General features: G+C 45.7%; 1 protein-coding gene across 1 annotated transcript in view; it reads right to left on the bottom strand.

Moving 5' to 3' along the window:
- Positions 1 to 1885: 1885 nt before the first annotated feature.
- The window catches only part of LOC308295528 (kelch domain-containing protein 3-like), a gene marked incomplete at both ends in the record, with an annotated part of 40412 nt that continues 20472 nt past the window's right edge, over positions 1886 to 21825 (bottom strand). The window contains one exon of the mRNA XM_080738580.1: positions 1886 to 1960. Within this exon, the coding sequence (XP_080594706.1) occupies positions 1886 to 1960 (75 nt within the window). The remainder of the gene's footprint in view (positions 1961 to 21825) is intronic.

The following is a 21825-nucleotide window of genomic DNA, read 5'->3' as shown; positions in this document are numbered from 1 at the left end:
CACAAAACATAACCACTTCAGCCCTACTACATATATATTTTGGCCATTTGAACATAGCCAATCTACCAGCTCACAATGCGTTGGGATGCTACACATTGTGAGGTATAATAGATCTGCTATTTTTAAAAGATTTACACTTTGAAATTGGACATTACAGTACTAATTTTACTTTTGGTGCTTCGAGTATATTTTGATGCCAATACTTTTGTACTTTTACTCAAGTCAATTTTGAATACTGGAATTTTACTTGTAACGAGAGTACTTCTACATAGCAGTATTGATACTTGATAAAAGTAAAACATGTGAGTAGTTCTTCCATCACTGACGCTGATCAATGGCAGCTCAAGGGAGATGTGATGTCTCATCATTTCAGCTACTGTACAGTCTACAGTAAGGCTGGGAAATATATCGAAAATGTATCGATATCGAGGTATCAACATGCAAGGTATACATGTCGACGAAGAGGCTTGAAATGAGGTATTGGTGTGTGTGTCAAATTAATGAATAGACACTATGCATGCACGTAGCACATGCAAAAAGTGTGGTTATTTCAATAAAACCTACCTAACCCTTCTATGTGTACTGTGCAGTGTGCATGCATGGATATGCTATTCATTATCTGGGTTAGGCAGGCAGTGGACCTTAAGCAGAAAAACATTAAACACTATAATGCAATTGCTTTTACTAATCGTGAGTAATATTGATATCGAGGTATCGAGGTATCGAGGTATCAAGGTGGGAGAGAGAGAGAGAGAGAGAGAGAGAGAGAGAGAGAGAGAGACTTGTAAGTCTGCTTAAAATGTGTCTGCTAAATGCCTCAGTTGATTTTAAATTATCTCTCTCATTCTCTCTCTCTGTGTCTGGAAAGCTAAATGACTCACCAGTGTGGTGTTGAAAAGCTCACACTTACATTTTGAATCCTAACCTTTGATTGACTGGCGATAAAACACAATTGACACAAATAATTAGCAATCAGACTTCTCTGTAGACTACAGAGAAATTATGGAAATCTGTTTCAAATTATGTACACAAGCGTGTACGGCATACTTAAAACACCCTCTCCCCAATTCAGTACAGGCTCTATGAGGACAAATAATAGGAATATGCCCTGGGAGCGAAGACAACAAGAAGAACAGATGCATATTTCCATTAAAGAGACACTTTTGTAGAGTTCAGGGAGAGATTAAAGACTATGTCAAAGGCTGTGTGATGCAATCAGTGTTCCAACTCATCAGGACCCACTGCTTTCCCTAAAATTGCCAAAGGTTTGAGGGCTTTTTGCACCTCTAAGACTGTAAGAAATTAAAGACTTGACTTGCTCTTATTGCACTGTGTTGTTGCACTTGCCGCAAGTCATGCTAGCGAGGAGCATCAGCTTAAAATGCAGAATATAAAATGAGATACTATCTGTCCTCTAAGTACAAACCAAATGAAGGGAAACGGAAAAAAGCAGCATACATTTGCATCGGCACAATGCACGGACATGAGTACTACCCTACCCTTCTCTATCTGCATAGCCTATCCTCACTGTTGGGTGGATACCTTGTACAGATGTCCAAAAACCGTTCAGGAATCATTCGATCCAATGTATGCTTTAGTGGCACGCTTTTTTTAATTGGTTAAATATTTATAAAACCAACAGACACAACTAAGTTCGATTATAGAGATACAACGTTTTTTTCCCCAACAGCGACGATATTCAAATGACAATAACTGGAGTCCAACGTCATTTTACCTAAAGTAAGATCAATAAATAAAATGTCCAAGCACCTATTTAATTAAACACCTTAATATACTCTTCCTTTCACTTTCGCTCACTCTCTCCCATTCCTCCCATTCCAGATCACCCCACATTTTCTTTGGAAAGCAGCTTTTTTTTAACTCGTCACCTGTTGAGCTGAGGTCCCTCGCTGCTTGGCTGAGCCAGTTGTCCTGGTAACCTGTCACACTCCTCTACAGCCTAAATATGTAGGAGGAGGAGGAGGGGAAAGAGATGGAAGCATGGTGACACACACACACACACACACACACACACACACACACACACACACACACACACACACAGTGTGCGTGTGTGCGTGCGTGCGTGTGTGCGTGTGTGCACACGTGTGTGGATAGAGAGATAGCGGGAGAGGAATGGAGAGCCAGCCAATCTGTAATTTGAGGTGAAAGGGAGAGCAGCAAACCGCTCCCGACAGATAGATAATTGCTGTCATTGAGTCATAACAGCTTGTCTTTTAGACCTCTGCAGCAGTAATATGATTCATCATCTCCATATGGCTGAAATGAATATGAAAAGCAGCCATCAGCGCCATGCCGAGCTCGGCATCCATGGCGACGCCCGTGTCGAGCCTCTTGAAGTGCATTTAGTTCTAATTTATTCTTTCAAGATGTTATTCCTACTTCATTATGTACATTTCTGAGGCGCCATGTGAGAATAGAAGTAATTGCGGCAAATAGCTGATCTTCAAGGTCACAAAAAGGGGAGTAGCCGACGCAAATGGTTTAACTCCACGCGACGCCAACGGCAATGCATTGAAGGGAAGTGATCAAGATGTGACTGTTTAAATGGCACATGTGTGCATGGCTACCGCAAATGAGGCTTATAATGCTGCATTGGACTCTAGGGGCTGTATTTTGATTGTCTTAAGTACCAGCTCTTATGGCTTAACTTAAAGGCCTGTTCATACTGTCTCCGACCACCGAACCTTTCGTCGGAGAGCTCCGACTTTCCGACGTGCAGTTTTCCGAACTTAATTCGGGGTAATGCTTTTCAGAAGATGCGAGTGACGTCATTATGTAGTTGAACCGGACCTTACAGGTAGGTCGGAGACAGTATGGACAGGCCTTTAAGTTAACTCATCTGCTGCCATTTAACAATACCTTCGTACTCTCATATGCCAAACTGTCTCCATAGACTTCCATGTAATTCATAGTGCACGGATCATGCACACCCATGCCTAGATAATGCACCACGTGTGTCCACATTGCTCACAGCTTTCAAACAAAAAAATCCGAATGGAAATCCGTTCAGGCATTCATGAGATAGCAGCCATTATGTTTTCCTAAAATGTAAACAAAGATGGCTGCCATGTTTGAAATATGGGGTTGCTATGGGGGTTAAACATGCAATTTCGCGATCGCTATCATGCCTACTAAATGTTCAAAAAAAAAATTGAAAAAAAAAATATTATTTTTTTTTTCAAAAATTCTCGGGTTCCTCGGGCGTGGCAGGGTGGTACATCGCGAAATTCTCGGGTTCCTCGTTTTTGGCAGCATATGGTAGACAATCAAAATAGAGCCCGTACAAGTTCAAACTTTCAACCACGTAGCTGGTCACACCGGATCACAAACTAATCATGATGTAACAGCAGTTGTTTTTCACAGCAGGTGTTGGTGGTTAAGCAAGTGCCAATCTGGGAACCCATCAGCATTTATTTTATGATTTTCTTTTTGTATTAAGTAAGTTTCAACTTGTAGAAGCCAGTGTACTGTGCAACTAGTTTCCTGCATGATAGAGAGATATTGTGTCCATTGTAGTGCATGTGCACCTGTGTACTTGTGCATTGAGGGCTGCATATGTTCTTCAGCTGAAGTGCTTGTCCACTCTCACAGTTAGGACAGATGAGTGAGCACTCTGGAGGATGAGACCCACACTTCTACCCTTTTATCAAAATGTATGGCAAGCAGTCTTGTTCTCTCTCTCTCTCTCTCTCTCTCTCTCTCTCTCTCTCTCTCTCTCTCTCTGTCTCTCTCTCAAAAAAAACACACACACACACACACACACACACACACGCACACGCACGCGCACGCACACACACACGCACAAGCACACGCACACGCACACGCACGCACACACACACACACACACACTTCAGCGATTAACTGGTTGCTCATTTTAATAGAAAAAATAAATAAATGAAACCCCCCCTCTCTCTATCCATCTGTTAGCATGTAGGCAAAACCCTCTTTTACACCGCCCTCTGCAATCTGCTGCCTCTCTCTCTTGCTGTGACACACACATGCACGCGCGCGCACACACACACACACACACACACACACACACACACACACACACACACACACACACACACACACACACACACACACACACACACACACACACACACACACACAAACACGCAATCACCAGTACACACAAATTCACACACAAACAGCCCTCCCCCACACCACATAGACATCCTCCTTGCTCCTTCCCCAATCTGCTCTTTTGCTTCTCTCGCTCTCTCTCTCTCTCTCTCTCTCTCTCTCTCTCTCTCTCTCTCTCTCTCTCTCTCTCTCAGACAGAGGATGGGAATGTAAGGGGCCTGAGAGGACAGACAGAACACAGGAGCACTGTGGCACTGCTGATTTAATGGACATGTCAGCGTATGGTATTTATCAAAGCATTCAATCCAACTTTACAAGACAAGCGTCCCAAGGAGAGAGGGACGAGGGAGACAGAGGAGAGAGGAAGAGAGGGAGGAAAAGATAACCAGATGGACGGAAAGAATGACTGTGGGCAGCGGAAGAGGGAGGGGGTGGGCGCTGGTGGGTTAGAAGAGAGAGTGAAGAAAGAGACAGAATCAAGAAACAGATAGTCCATGATACAGTAAGAACATAGATCAATGTCATCAGTGTATCGTTGTTGTTGGGTGGAAACCTTGTATGTCCAAAACCGCTTGTTTTGTATTTATCATTTTAGAAAATGATTTAAAGTGAAAATAGCCAATCTACACACACAACGCTTCGCAATGCAAGGAGTTGTGTGCTTGTAGATCACTAGTTTTGTACGACAGTCTTGTAGGTTGAAGCAGGGCTTTAATTTATGAAAAAACGTACAAATTTGAAACTTGGAGATACAAGGTTTCTGCCCGACAGAGACGATATGGACATACGTATATTGGCATGCCCATATACCGGCATGGGCGTATTGGTCGGATCAGCGATTATGGACAACCACTTATCCGAAATACTCGACGGCAGGCACCGCACTCCCTTGAGTCCTTGCTGATGTACACACCAAGTTTGAAGTCGGCCGGTCACGTATATGAACATGACCATTTTCGTCTGATCTGTGGCTCTGGACAACATGATCTCCATATATGCCTTTATATGGGCTTATCAAGTTTGTTTATGGTTATGTCTGAGTCATATTAACACAAACTCTGCCATCAAAATACCCCTTTGTACCCCTTCTCTGCCATGCCCGTAGAACCCGTAAATGTAATAAAAATTAATTAAAAAACATTTTTTATCGAAGCGCAACTAAAATAGGCCGGAACTAATGCTCCGTGATCGGTTTCTACACGGACACATTATTGAGCGGACAACTTTAACATTGGAGTCCCTGAACCGGAAGCGGAAGTCCGTCCTCTATTTTGGCCCGTTAACTTTCTGTCTGAACTCCGCGGCTTACAGATGGAGAACTTATTGATCAATTGAAAAAGTTTCAACGGATTCGAGAAGCTGATGGAATACGCGAACACACGATGCATAGATGTAACAGGTTTGTTTCTGGATATGTCATAGTGCTGTGGCTCTGGTCTTGCCTATACTGTACTGTATATGGGCCCTCCCATTAGCCAATTTGAATAAGAATAAAGATTACAGTAAACAGTAATGCTACACAAAATGCATAATACCTACCTACCTATCCATACATGTAAAGCTGGAGATTGTCTCACCGGCTTATCCAGCCGTACTGTACTCTTTAACTAGACAATATCAGCTTTTATTTCCCCCTGCAGCAATAACAGGAGGTTCTTCCCACTGGTTACCCTGGGAGCTTGTGTCAAACAGCGACACTATTCTGTGGAAATGGGCGTACGCTGTCTGAAACCGGCAGAGGTGTGCAGTCTGTGCACCTAACCTAGCACACCTCTGTTTTCTTGTTTTGTGAAAATAGCTATTGCGTGAGAAATATATATTACTTGACAGATCATCATAATTCAACAAATGTGCTGTAATCTCCCTGCGGTGGTGGTGGTAAGAAAAACTGTTAAATGGAGAATGCATTATTCAAAAACAGAGGCCATAACCACTGCTACATGTATCTACCATTAGAAAATGAAAAATGAAAGAACTAGACTATCACAGAGACTATTAGGCTTCGAGGCTGTGTCCTTCGACAGTTGTAAACTTTACCCCACGTGTAATCGTGGAGAAAATGTGAACGATAAAATTCCCATTTGTTTCCTGAAATGGAGCATTAACAGGTCAGAGAAAGACCATTCAAAATAGCGGAGAATTAACAGACCCTGTTATCAAGAGTGATTTATTTACAAAGTGCAATGTTGGAGTAAATGCCATGAACATTAATCAAAACAACAACAGGGTATTTTAGAGAAGAGAACAAGGACATGCTAGAAAGTACAAAGTACAAAGTACAAATGTACAAAGTAACTGGAATATCAAGGAAGCAACATCAATCAATAGCATACTTGGATGGCTTAACCACTTAAAGTTGTACTATGTAACTTTTTTTATAAAACAAATCTTAAAATTCTCCTAACTATTAAATCACAAAAGTTTTAGAAGATCCGCGCCGTGAATTTCAGCCTGTAAAGCCTTCTCTATATGTAAACTGAGATCCTTGCCGTGGACCGGATCTCGCGCCAAAATTGCGTCATCACACTACCGGCCAATCACAGCGAGGGTTATACAACTGCCGGCCAATCACAGCGCATCTTGAAGTGGGGTCGCTATGGCAGCCATATTTGTTGTCGCCCGTTTGTACCATCCCTTCTCTAGGTAATTTCGCCTACCAGGCAGGGTGAAGGAGTCCGTATCTCTGGAATTACTGAACGCACAGGAACAAGGGACCCCTTAAAAGATAGATCTCAGCGAGGTGGAGGCAGACGCGGGGGTCTGAAGGTACGAAAAACGGACGAAAGACGCGGACGCGACCGCGGTTTGCTATAGGGCTAATGACCACTAGTTGGGCAACTTACACAGTATGGCTTTAACCACAAACATTTTCAATTATTTTGAAAATGGACAATCTACTGTACAAGCTCACAACGGGGTGGGACACTTTGTGAGCTTGTAGATCAGATTTCCAAACAATTGCCATTTTTTTCCTATAATGACATGACCAAATTTTGGATGCCAGGGTAGGCAAATGTCCTATTTTGATGCTATTCCTTTAGCAGCTGAGCTCCAGGACGTTTAATTATAGAGCATAAAAATTAGGGTCAGCCAAGCACATCGTGTCCCTTTTGGCAGAGAGGCAAACTTGAAGGAATTGTGAATGAACATGAGGTTGGGATACCTTTGGTGACTGCTAGCTGATGCTCTGTGCGTGTGTGTGTGTGTGTGTGTGTGTGTGTGTGTGTGTGTGTGTGTGTGTGTGTGTGTGTGTGTGTGTGTGTGTGTGTGTGTGCGTGTGCGTGCGTGCGTGCATGCGTACGTGCGTGTGTGTAGCCTGCCTGCCTGCGTATGTGCGTGTATGCATGTGTGTGCGCGTGCGTGCGTGTTTGTTTGTTTGGGATCGAGGAGGTGTCTGTGCAAGAGAGATTGAGAAAGTGAGTGACAGTGTGTTTGTACTCATGCGCGCTATTTATGTATTTCTTATCTGGTGTTCATGCCGTCAAAGAACAGGCGCGGTGAAACCGCCACCGGCTTCCCACAGAGAGAGTGTACCCCGGCCCACTGAGACACAAAGCTTCCCGCTATAAGCCTGTCTACTAGGTAAAAGTAATAGTATCGTTTTCCACTGTTTTCCTTTCAGCACGGTTGAAAAAATAAAATAAAAAAGAACGAAAAATATTCTTGGAAGAGGAAAATGTTCCAGTTGGCAGCTATATCCTCTCTGGCTTATCCTCTGTCGATGTTTCCACTGAAAGCTTCCTAGGGGCAGACATGTCTGACAGATTATGCGTAGGTGACTGATTTGTGATTTCACATTTCCCTCATAATGCAGATAGTTTGTGACTGAGGGTGACGTATGTGGTGGAAAAAGTACTCACATTCTTTACTTAAGTAAAAGTATCAATACTGCAATGTAGATGTACTCTGTTAGAAGTAAAAGTCCGGAATTCAAAATGTACTTGAATAAAAGTATGAAAGTATTGGCATAAAAAACTACCAAAAGTAAAAGTACAAAATGTTTGAAAATAGCAGATCTACAAGCTCACAACGCATCACGCTGTGAGCTAGGTATAAAATAGGGCTAAAGTGGTTAATGTATGTTCTATAATATTATCATTTATATCCGCAAAGTAACTTAGTAACTAAAGTTTTCAAATATATGTAGTGGAGTAGAAGTACAATATTTGGATCCGAGATTTAGTGGAGTAGAAGTAAAAGTATTGTAAATTGGATATAATCAAGTAAATACAAATACAAATAACTCAAAAGTGTACTTAAGTACAGTACTTGAGTAAATGTACTTAGTTACTTTATACCACTAGACGTATCCAGGAAATCAACCGATGGTTGGATAAATGGAAGTGGCAGGTGGATTCTCTTGACTGAGAGGTTGACATTGGGATTGGTGATTGGTAATGAGACCTGGGAATGTGATTTTGTTCAACAGTCCACTCAATCTATATGTCGCAGACTCCTCTGTCCTGGAAAGCTGCAGCCACCAAGATTAAACACCTAAGCCCAGGCAAGTGCACACATAGACATCAAAGGGGGCTTGAGCCCCTGCCTTTTTATCCATCCATAAAAAAGTGCCCTCTCCAAGCCATGAATGCAGTTTTTACTACGGTGAAAGAAATGCAAATGCCCTCTTTCTATGCCATACCTGAAGGCAGCGTTTGTTCAAGATAATTAATTGCCTTGTCCAAACTCTCCTGAACTGGAATGCAACATCTTATGTTGAGAGAATTGCCCTCTCTGTGTAGAAATCCATGCCATTATGCCACATCTCCAGTATTCACTTGATTATGCTTTTCATTTTCGGTATCAAGTATACCGAAAATAGCAGACCTGCAAGCTAACAACGTGTCGCGCTGCGACGCGTTGTGAGCTTGGAGGTCAGCTATTTTTAACCTGTGATGTTATTATATTCAAATTAGGCCACCCAGATAATGAGTAAAATGACATGTCCATATCTACAAAGCACCATGATGGATGCTCTCACTTGACTTGTTAATCCCCTGGGTATAGATCAGCAGTAAACGCTCATTCTAAAACGGCTAGTTCCATTCCTTGATTCTGATTGGCTGGGTGCCATGGTATACCTGAGACTGTAACCCATACCTTGAATCAGTTTATATCAAAGCCAGGTGCGTTATTTCTTTCCACTGTGCCGTGAGGCTGAACTAGAGAAGCGAGCGTTTGATTTCCTCTCAAATCCTGCCGTGCGGGTGCTTCTAAGCACCGCCCGCATGCATAGGACAGTGACTGAATGGCTCCGGGCGGGGCTTGTAAAGGCAACAAGTGCCCTCTATTCTCCAGGCACCACTCGGCTGTTTAGCTTAGGTTGCTATGCTAGCGTTTTTGATGTGATACATAGCAGCTAAATCTGGATGAAAATAAACATGTGTATGGATCGAATATGGTTCTTAACTTCTTAACATGAGACTGATCTAACACAAGTGTTGTTTCCCTATTTTTTTTTTGCAAAAAGAATGACGTGACTTTGTAAACACACACTGGCTTCCGTAAGTCCCGTTCCTGCTGGTAAACGCAAGGACATGTCTCTTCCTGGTGGCGGAGAAGTGTACTTTTTTCTTTAAATAATGCAATGCTATGATATTCATGTTGCAATATTGTGACCGTTTTAGAAAAGCAATAAGCCACAAGAGGCGAGTGGTTACCGGGGGAGTATACACCGGCTGAGAGGGTCGGAAACACTCGGCTGCGCCTCATGTTTCCCAACGCCTCTCAGCCGGTGTATACTCCCCCGGTAACCACTCGCCTCTTGTGGCTTATTGCTTTAGTAACACATGCCAAAGTATCTTCAGATAATGCAAAAACAAAGTGACTATTAAAAATGTGATACACCCAGTTAAAGTGATCTAATTTGCACAGGGTAATTGGCTGGGTTATTGCATTTATAAGCCTCTTAATCAATTGGCCTGACTCATTTGAATACAGCAGTTCTTTGAACTGTCTCTATCCCGTAGTTCTGTAGAATAATTGTATATTGTACACATTACATATTTTCATAATTTAAAAGTCATGACCCCGAAGAGGTTAAAAGCCAGATTTAAACCCACATTCACATAAGATTTCATAGCGTGTGTGTTATCCCCGCTGATCCACTGAAAGTGATATCTGTCTATTCTGTTCCTTCCATTGCTGCAATTCGTTCCCATGCTCTGGGAACACAAATGGATAGGTCACCACATTCGACGCAACACTTGGGTGCCTTTATACATAAAGTCAGCTAATAGGTCCAGGTCAAAAACCAAATTGTTCCATGGTTGTATTTTTTATTAGGTCTAGTTTGTGCTCATGCCATCTTATGTTAAGCTAACTAAATTTGTACACAAATGACACACTGTCGTACAGGCCGTTCAGAACATGTATAGAACATGTTTTTAAATCCCTTCATGGCCTGTCACCCTCTTATCTTTCTGACTTAATCAAACCCTATGTTGCCACCAGAGCCTTGAGGTCCGCGGACAAGATGCTGCTGGAGGACAGACACCCTTACAACTAATAAGACGAGGTGACCGCGCTTTTGCCACCGCGGCCCAAGGCTCTGGAATATGTTGCCCCTCCCCATTAGATCCGCCCAGTCAATTGGTGTTTTTAAGTCTTTGCTAAAAACCTGTTCTCCATTGCTTTTAGTTGTATATAGTTCTTCTGTTCTGTCTTTATTTCTGCATATTTAGTTTTGTGTCATTTGTGGAATTTTATGTATTCTTGTTTCTGTATTATTGATTTTATGGTGTTCAGCACTTTGGTCAGCTTTGCTGTTGTAAATGTGCTATATAAATATAGGTTGATTTGATTTAGTTTGAGGGGAAATCACTTCATTGCTATAGACAACATTTGAGCAACAGCAGCTTATTATGATAGCTTTCATTGAAAACTGTGGAAACAGTACGAGCACATCTCAATTAAATGTGTTAATCACGTTTGCTTACATGACATACAGTAGCAACGGATGAAATCAAACACGTCACAAACTTCTGCTTTCAGCGTTACAATACGATCCCACAAGGTGTAATTCCAGTTTCTTCTTTTTACTTGTACGGTTTTTCCAAAATATTGTTTTTATGTTTCTTACTCTTTTGTATTTTCCGTAATCTGCTCTGTTACTTTAACGTGTTTTGATGGGCTCTAATTCCTATATTTTACTTAACTAGCCCTTACCCGTTCAAAGATATGAGCTCCGAAATGATGTGCAGTGTGTGGATTATGGGATGTGCACTGTGCACACAGTATATGAGGGGTGGAAAGTAACTTTAACTGGTGCTTGCATGCTAATATGTAGGAGCATCAATGTAAGAAATACCCGTTCCATTTAACGGCTACAGAGATACTGTGTACCGATCTGCATGATTTTGGACAACATCTGTAACAGGGCCAGAACCACCCCCCCCCCCCCCCCCCCCCCGCCCGCCCGCCTGCCCGCCTGCACACACACACACACCCCCCCCCCCCCCCCCCCCCCCCCCGTGTGTGTGTGTGTGTGTGTGTGTGTGTGTGTGATTGTGCATGGCCTGAACAACAGCGCCCCTCCCTTAACATGTGTGGTCACAAAAGGTACTGTAGGCTAAATAGATATAGATACACCATAAAAATGCAATTATACAGCATACGATTTGTGAAAGTGACAAACGGGCTTCACAGTTATGTCAGGTGTGTTCATATGCTGATGGTGATGCGATTTCAGATCAATTGCTCCAGCCACTGAGGAGAAACGCGGTTTCAGACAGACACTCAGACAGACAGACATTCGGAAAATTATATGTTAGATGGCAAATACAGGGTTCTATGTCATATTTATAAGTGTGTACAGTATGTTCAGGATTTTGGTTATGACTAGCAATGAAGGCCCAATCAATCAACAACAACATCTCATGGGAAAGTCTCACTCTTAATAACCCAGTTAAGTGTGAGAAAGTGTTCATGCATTAAATAACAACCAGGTATCCCAGTCTAATGACATACTTATGTCAGTCTTATGTTATCTGCTCTTGCCACCTCTTTCTCCCTCTCTCTCCCTCTCATTCCCTCTTGCCCTCTCTCTCTTGTCCTTCCTTTGAAGTCAGAACTGTGAGGGTCCTCGACTCTGGATTAGAATTCCATGCACGCTCAATGTCTGATGATTGTGGGCATGTGTAAACTCACAGACAGAACAGACATCTCCACATCCACATGGGAGAAGGAACGGCTAGCCTAGACTGTCCTACACACATACTGATCTCTAATGTTATATGCCTGCCTGCCTGCCTGCCTGCCTGCCTGCCTGCCTGCCTGCCTGCCTGCCTGCGTGTGAGAGAGAGAGAGTACCTTTTGACTTATATAAAAGTATATGATCCCAAACTCTCTCTGGGTTTTCATAATGGCTCACCAATCATTTTTTCTGCCTTTGTTACCGTGGCTTTGAGAACATATAACGCATTCTACTTCTCTTTTATGTCAGAACTTTAGAAGTTAGTGCTGAAATATCAGGGTCAAATGGAGTAGTGCAATACCAGTTGTCAATTATGAAGGAAAAATGCATATATTTAGAGGTGTCAGCTATATAGACATAGTTAAAAGAGATAACATAAAGTTTGTAAATTGAGAAGCTCCATTCAGGATGAAAAGTGAAACAATAAAAAAAGTCAGCAGACTGAATAAATTGCTACGCAATCACCAGAAGAGCCGCCACAGTGTGTGTGTGTGTGTGTGTGTGTGTGTGTGTGTGTGTGTGTGTGTGTGTGTGTGTGTGTGTGTGTGTGTGTGTGTGTGTGTGCGCGTGTGTGTGTGTGTGCGTGTGCGTGTGCGTGCGTGCGTGCGCGTGCGTGTGTACGTGTGTGATATTTTAGTTTCTACTTCACTGTTTTGAATATTGATTTGCGAAGTCAAACACCACCTTATCTTTTAGATTGTGGTTTCGAAACCACTGAATGCCACCATTGATTTGGGTTATTGGGGAGGTGGGGGTAGCATGCGATGCGTCCTTGTATCGAGTCAATGATTAACCACTCAAGCCCCAGCATCTGTGCTGTGTGGGGAAGGCTTTCGCAGAAAATAGCAGATCGACAAACTCACAACGCATCGCAGCTGTGACGCATTGTGAGCTTGTCGATCGGCTATTATCAGCAAAAGCTTCCCTCACAATAACAGAAAACAGAAAGACACTAGCATAGTGCCCTGAGGTACATTGGTCAACCATAAGTAACACTTCAGGCAGTCCGTCCATTTCACCACAACTCCAGTCTCTGAGGGCCCTATTTTGATTGTCTTATGCCCAGGTCTGCGTTAATTAAGTGATAACGCCACCATCTTATGCGCAATCCTTATTATCCGCTGAACCAAGTTTGGGGCTTTCAGCCACACGTAAACAATGATTCCGGCCGCTAAAACTGATCTTTTTGTAAACTAATAAATAAGCGAAGATTTACCAAAATATCAGATTCAGTGGATCTATGTAGACAGGCAAAACAGAGATCTGTGAAAACGATGACGTGTGTGTGTGCGTGCGCTTACTGCCATGGCGCCACCTACTGGCCTGGAAAGCTTGTTGGAGCTCAACCTAAATATTGTCGTGTGGACCGGGATATTTTTTTATATGGATATACACAAATGTGCGTTCAGGAAAAGATTCATACTTGTGTAGCCGGGGCCTTAGACTCGCCAGCATATTTAACACATGGGGGAGAGTTCATGTTAATTAACTATTTTGCCGCCAAACTAGCGCGTGTTTATTTTTTCACACTGCGACGCCGCCATACCGAGCGTTCGTTCTTTCTCCGGCAGAGCCTGTCTGAGCAGATGAGGGGTGGCGCGGGTGTCTGCAGTAGCAGCAGCTCCTGTAACGCTTAGGGATGGGTATCGAAAACCGGTTCTTGTTGAGAACCGGTTGCCCGTGGTTCGGTTCCATGGAATCGTTAGCCAATGTCCTTAACGATTCTGCTATCGATTCCTGCATATGCGCGATGACATCACGTCACACACGCGACGCGCTGCCTTGTTTAGAAGCAGCCAACATGTTGTCTGATGCTCTGGTCCTGTGACTAACTAAAGCAAACATAACAAGTAGCAGGCAGTCTACTTTATAGTGGCAGCCTACATAATACAGATGGTGCTGGTTACCTTTGCAATGTACGGATATATTCCATAATCCTGTGTCTGTCAATGTCGTCTCAAAAAAGAAGAAGAGAAAAAAAAAAGCATTGTGTCACCAGGCTTTCCTGCCTCCAGACGGTCCATGCAGAAGGAGTTTACTTTCACTGTCATTTAACAGAAAGCAACAGCTTTGCAAAAGCTCTTGCAAGGCTGCAAGGTACAGAAAAAGCCATCCTATAGCCTAAATGTCCCTTTATTTTAGCCAGTTTCAAAGGAAAACCACCTCCCGTTTCTCTGTTGTTGAAAAAAAAAAAAGTCAGTTCACTTTGCGTGGTGTCGTTGTGTGTCTGTCCGCACGCTGGATTAATCAATGCATGTCCAGGTGAAGCCCGTTAAAAGTCGTTATAGTATCCTCCGATAGTTTCACAAAGTACATTAAGCAACAGAAATGTATTATTTAACATTTTAAGTCCCTTACAGAGGTTTTACAACCCAAACAACAGGAACAGTGTCATGAGGTAATATTTTGCCCTTAAATATTTGAAAGGAATAGACTAGAGTCAGACTACTGTGACATAAGGTAAATTTCTCACCTTGAAAACAACAAATGCAACCTTATTTATTTTAGCTTTTAAGACAATCGTTTTAAAACAATATTTATTCAATAATAATATTTTTAATAATATTTGAAATAAATTATCTCAATATGTAGCCATAATTTTAAAATAAAGTTTTTGCCATAATCATGCAGCTCTAACAGTGACACAGACATAGCAGCAATGGCACAGCAATTACAAATATAGGCTATATACAGTAGTATGTATTTTTAACTTTAGGCCTTTCAGTGAATGATCAGCTGGCATCAATATTATATCCATATTAGGGCTACACTGTAAAAAAAATAAGTTGTGCCTTCACATTCTGAGCACTGCAAAAACGGGACGTTGGATTGAGCTTTTTTGGGTGAAAAATATAAATAAAAACTAGAAAAAGAAGAAAATGACAGGAGGAGAATAAGGAGTGGAGGAGGTAGAAAAGACCATTGGCCACTATTTCTGACCAGCCCCCTGCATGGCGAGGGGGCTGAGAATCGATAAGAGAATCGATAAGGAACCGGATCGATAAGCAGAACCGGAATCGGAATCGGAATCGCTAAAATCTTAACGATACCCATCCCTAGTAACGCTAGTCTCAAATCTTGAGCACACATAAACAATAATTGCGGCGGGATCACTTTTCTGGTAATGTTCTATGCCTGGATCTAGTTTCTCCATTTCTATGCTCTATAACTGGTGCAACGAGGGACAAACTTCAGCCTCGTTCATTGGAACGGCAGTGCCCAGGCGGCTTTCTTTTTTTTCACAACTCGATGAGAGATACGCATGTATTTTACAAAAGATTATGGTTGGAAATAATGGATGGATTGGATATTTTTCTATAAAATCGCATGATGGCAGTGAGTAGACTATAAAAAAAGCATACCGTTTAGACCTGATCAGAGCACGTTTTGAGCTCAAAAAGAAATGTTTGGTTGTAAGGACAACCAAACATAGTTTGTAGTTTGACTCGGCCATATCTTGGTCAATTCTCAGTTGATTACAAAATAAAAATAAAAATCACCCTATTCCTTGGGAAGTCTGCTTTCTGTAGCAGCCATGATTGTATTGTGTCCCTAGCTAAATGGGCATTGGTCACCCCTCCACGTATAATTTAAGTAATAAGACCTTGTGTTAATTAAGACGTTAATAATAGGGCCCTTAATGTCTTTACACATGCTCTCCTTTGACTCCTCCTCCTCTTCACCCCTCCTCCTTCTGCTCCTTGTCCTGACCTCTATGTTCCCTCTGCCCTCGTCCTCTCCTTTGTGGCCCAGCACAAGAAATAAGTGGACATTTTCTGTCGTTTCAAGTCAGAATGAAAAGAAATTAACCTCAAAATGAAGAAAACACGTTATTATCATCACATTTCTTCTGTGGGTCTTTGGAGAAAAAAGAAACACACACACACACACACACACACACACACACACACACACACACACACACACACACACACACACACACACACACACACACACAGCACAGACATCTAGGATTAAAGGCATTACAATAGAGATTTGGGGGTTTTGTGTTTTTAACTACATCTAAAAGTTTAGTTTACTGTCAATATTCCAGGATGACCTCCCACTTGGGTAATGACGCCCCCTGGCGATCATTCAGAGAAACTACTTCAGCTCCCGTACTAACGTAGGTAGGAAGGGCCTGTCACTCAAACCGGAGTGACCCGCCTCCAGGCTATATAAGCCCCCGGAGGCGGAAGTAACATCCTCTTTTCACTCTCTGCGATATCACATTCAGATAAGTTGAAACTCAGCCTTGTATTATTATTCTTCGCGCATTAGCCTAAAGCGGTGGCATTGGAGTCGCCCACTGGCGAGTGTTGAATTAACCCGTACTTAAGAATACTTATTCTTGTTCCGTCCTAAATCGACGGTTATTTCCTTTTATAACAAAGGATTATTACTGCTTGTTCAGGCCTCCGCCGAAGCAAGCGTGGCATAGCATTAGCCGTTAGCTTGTTAGCTCGTCTGCTATTGTTAACGTTAGCTACACTGCTTACCGCTTGTTCAGGCCCTGCCCGAATCAAGCGTGGCCTAGCCTTAGCCGTTAGCTTGTTAGCTCGTCTGCTTCTGGTTAACTCTATCTACAGTGCTTCGCCATGGATCCTCTGGCCTTCCTGCCGAGGCAATGTCCAGGCTGTCCAGGACTCATCGACGGACAGGATCTTCACCATCTCTGTGTCGGCTGCATGGGCGTTGCACACGCCTTCTCTGCACTGAGTCCTCAGGGGAGAGCAGGACCTTTCTGTGACTGCTGCGTGGCCTACGACCGCGATGTACTGATACACCGGTTCTACCTAGCCAGGGCAGGCCTCGGGGCCTGCGCTCCACCAGGTGGGTCCACTGCTCTCAACCCCACAGCCCAGTCTTTCCTTCCCCAGGCGGACCGCACCGTTGGTCAAGGTGCGGCGCTGCCTTCCGGAGATCCGCTTGGCAACCAGCGCGCCATTCCAAGTCAAGATGGCGCCGTGCTACATGAGACACCGCCTGCCGCGCAACCGACCGCAGCTAGCTCCACTGTCACTGGAGCTGGCGGGTCTGGTGAAGTCGCCGCTAAGAAGGCGACCAAGAAGGCTAACATCCAGACGAAATCTCCGGTAGCCTTTTCCCCTTCGGGCGCGGTGCCCAAAAAGAAACGCTTGGATGTGACCGTCGGGGACGTCCCCCTCGACGTGAGCATCACCAAAACAGTCCAGACCTTCAGGCGAGAGTCGGACCTGAGCTCCTGTCAGAGCGAGGGTTCTGGTTCTGAATACTCTGGATACACGGCCGAGGAGGAGGAGGACTCCGTCGATGACGAGGGTTCTCGACTCACGGTCACTGTGAAAGGTAATGCCCCTGCGGCTCCAGCACGTCAACTGGACGCCGCAGGGAGCTCCCAAGCCTCCTCAGGCACCACTGCCCCTCCACCCGCCAGTCAAGCGAGTGAAGCGGGAGCAGAGGACGTCGATTCTGCAGCAGAAATGCTGGATCATCTCACAGTCTACATGAGAGCTCTGGCCAGAGTTGGAGAGGAGTTGCCACCTCCTCTCCCCTCTGAAGAGGCCGAGGATGATGATGAAATGCCCGGGCAGGAGCCTTCGGTTCCCGCCCCGTATGTCCTCTCCAGGCTGCCGCTGGTGAAAGGTTTCACCAAGGCCCTCCATTCCTCATGGAAGACACATAAAGACCCCAGGAAGCTGCCTTTTTCTGTGTTGGATTTGGTGGGCGGTGCGGAGGCAGGCATGTCCACCTGCCCTAACCTGGACCACCTGTTGGCACAATCTTTCCTGAGTTCTGTCAGACCCCAGTACAAAGATGTAGGCACGGCTAAAAACGGGCCGTTTGTTGGCCCCGTCGGCACCAACCCGCCGGGGTTCACTGTCCTGGAGGACAAGCTACAGTCGGACAGGGCTCGTAACGCCTACCGGTCCGCTGCTCTGGCCGCTAAGGACCTAAATCTGATCCAGCTCTTGCTCGCTTCCACCAAGGACCTGGTCAAAGGTCTGCCCACGGGGGAGCACACAGCTGAACTCAACACTCTATTTGACATCATGCTGAAGGTCAATTGGCATGCGGTTAAGTGGATGGGCAGGTCCATGGACTACAACCTCCAGTCTGAGAGAGCCCGCTGGCTCGACTATGTCGACCTCGAGCCTAAGAGGGACGTGGGCGAGAAGCCTCTAGGTCCTCGCGGGGAGATGTACAAGTCTCTCATAAACATGGAGAACAGTCCCACCACCCTCATGGGTGGGGGCTTGGAGCTGCTGCAGGGTAGAGTTACCTTCTTCAAGGCGGCTAAGGACATCGTCGAGTCCACCACAGTGCCACAGGATGAACCGCAGCAAGCTAGGAGGACGTCCCGCTCCTCCCGCGCCAAGGAAAGGGGCCGCTCTGCTTCTTTTAAGAAGCACTCGTCTTCCTCCAGGGGAGCCTCTGCAGCCAGGGCGCCTGACAGGCCCCGCAGCAAGGCTGTGGTTCCCGAGCGCGCTCAGCCGCGCCGCCCGTCCAAGGATGGCAGGCAGCAGTCTTCATACCGCGGTGGCCGCGGTAGGGGACAGCGCAAATGACACTCTGAAGAGGGGAATTGTGCTGGGGCGGGGGTCCGAGGTGTCTCTCGGTCCCCCTCCCCCCAAACGAGGGCGTTTTTTCGGTACCCCGTGTCGGGGAAATGAAAATGTTAATTTTGATGCCTCCTGTGTCGACAATAAACATGTTGAAAGAACAAAGTCTGTCTCTGTCCAACTCTCTCGCACTAGCACAGACGACCCCATCGTGCATGCCTCCTGTAGTAATGATGAAGTCCTGTCAGGACTCGATAATCAATCACAGGTTTTATCAGAAACCAGTAATGTTATTGTCAAACAATTATGTGGTTCCTCAAGCGCGCGAGTGGGATATCCCTCGCGTCGACAATATGAATCCTTTATGCATGCCTCCTGTAAGAATGATGGAGTCCCGTCAGGACTCTTTAATCAGTCAGAGGTTTTATCAGCAACCAGTAATGTTAACGTCAAACAATTATATGGTTCCTCATGCGCGCGAGTGGATTTTCCCTCGCGTGAGCGATGCTATGAATTTAACCTTGAGTCAGAAATTCTGTCGGCCTACTATGAGCCCGGGTCAAGGGACAAGCATAAAGGCCTTAGAGCAGGTATTAAACGTAAAAGTTCCTCTCCTGTCAGGGGAGAATGCTTTAGTTGTGGGCGAGTCTGTTTATCAGTCGAATCGCTTTGCTCTTCCTGTCGCTCTATCGAGCCAAAACCGAACGCTTCCGGTTTCACCGGATACGGATTCGCTAGCTCCCCGCTTCCGGTCCGGCCGCAAAAGAGCTCCGCTAGTCAAGCGGTACAATCGGAAGGTGTTCCCACCTTGCGGCCTATTGAACCCCCGCGCTCCGCATCCGGGTGTCCCGGATACGGATACGCAGGTTCCCCACTTCCGGTCCCGCCGCAAAATAGCTCCGCTAGTCAAGCGGTACAACCAGAAGGTGTTTCCGCCATGCGGCCTATTGAACCCTTGCGCTCCGCATCCGGTCGTTCCGGATACGGATACGCAGGTTCCCCACTTCCGGTCCGGCCGCCAAAAAGCTCCGCCGTCACGGAAGCACAGTGGTGGGGTTTCTCTCGCTCAAAACACGCTAGCACGCTGTGCGCGCCAGTGGAAGTTATGCAACCCGAGCCATTGGGTATTTCGAACGATAACCAGGGGTTACAGGTTACAGTTCGCAGATATACCCCCGCTTTCGAGCAGGGTTATTCATACCAGAGCACGTGGTTTAAAAGCAAGTCTTTTGAGAGAAGAGATCAGCTCATTGCTAAGCAAGGGTGCTATAGTGGAGCTGGACAGGACCCAATCCCGCATGGGATTTTGGAGCCGTTATTTCCTGGTGCCCAAAAAGGGGGGGGGCTACGTCCCATCCTGGACCTAAAGGCACTAAACGTGTACCTGAAGAAATACGTTTTCAGGATGCTAACAGTACCCACCATGTTACGGTCGGTCAGGCAAGGGGATTTCCACTGTTCAGTGGATCTGAAGGATGCTTATCAGCACGTCCAGATTTATCCCCCACACAGGAAATTCCTTCGGTTCGCCTTCGAGGGTCGCCTGTACGAGTATACAGTACTCCCTTTCGGTCTGTCACTGAGCCCGAGGGTTTTCGTGAAAGTGACCGAAGCAGCCATCGCCCCGCTGAGACAGCAGGGCGTCAGGTTGGCGACGTACATCGACGATTGGATGATTTCAGCGAGCTCCGCCCACGAAGTGGCGCGTCACACACAAGTGGTTTTGGCTCACCTGAAGGCCTTAGGTTTCATAGTCAACCACGGCAAGAGCATGCTGACTCCAGCAAGTCGTCTTACATTCATTGGGGTCCTTCTGGACTCATCCGACATGTCGGCCCGTCTCTCAGAGGAGAGGGTGGACAGGTTTCGGGAATGTCTCGACTCCTTTCAAGTGGGCCAGGAGGTCACTTACAGGAGTTGCATGGTACTGACGGGAATGATGGCTTCCGCAGTACATCTGTTGCGTTTGGGCAGGTTTCATATGAGACCTTTTCAAAGATGGATGTTATCCCTCGGGATCCCGCCCTCCTTGAAGTACAAGAAGGTTACGGTTTCCCCTTCCTGCGCGATCGCCCTGTCTCCGTGGCTGGTGGAGGGGTTCCTCACCAGCGGAGTCTCGATTGGCGAGGTGGTTTCCCACAAGTCGATCACGACAGACGCCAGTCTCAGTGGATGGGGAGCCACTTTCGAGGGGCGCACAGCGCAGGGGCTTTGGCCTCTGGAGATGAGGGGTCGTCACATCAACTATTTGGAGTTGATGGCTATACTCCTGGCGCTCAAGCATTTCGAGCCTTGGATTTTGCATTGTCACGTCCTGGTCAGGACAGACAATACGACGGCCATGTTTTATGTCAACAAACAGGGGGGCCTGTCGTCGTTGCCACTGGACCGTCTGGCTCGAGAATTGACGGTTTGGTGCTTGTCGCGCCTCAAGTCGATCAGGGCCTCACACGTCCCAGGTCTCCTCAACAGCGGAGCAGATCTCCTGTCCAGGGGAGGTCCTCGCTACGAGGATTGGTCTCTCCACCCCAGGGTGGTGAGCCAGATTTTTCGCAAGTTTGGTCAGCCAGTGGCGGACCTGTTTGCGTCAGCGGAGAATACGAAGTGTCCGTTGTTCTTCGCGGTGAAGGGCAGTCCCCCCTTGGGGTTGGACGCCTTAGCGCACACGTGGCCGAGAGGTCTACTGTACGCGTTTCCCCCCTTCGACTTAATCCGACCCACTCTGGAGAGAGTCAGGAGGTTCGGTCTGGAGATGCTCCTGGTGGCTCCCTACAAGGGCACGTGGAGATCGGCGATCGCCCCTCTCCTTTGCGAACCGGGTTGGCAGCTGCCTCAGTGCAGGGACCTGTTGAGTCAGGCCAGGGGGGAGATCTTCCACCAAGACCTGCAGGTCCTAGACCTGTGGGTTTGGCACGTGAAAGGTTAAACCTGCTGGCAGCCGGTTTTTCTTCTGAAGTGGTTGATACCATTCAGAGTGCT

Source organism: Nannobrachium achirus (assembly GCF_963921795.1).
Source record: "Nannobrachium achirus genome assembly, chromosome: 12".
NCBI lineage: Eukaryota > Metazoa > Chordata > Actinopteri > Myctophiformes > Myctophidae > Nannobrachium > Nannobrachium achirus.
Note: the sequence above shows the minus strand (reverse complement) of the source record. Positions and strands in the feature narration are given on the sequence as shown.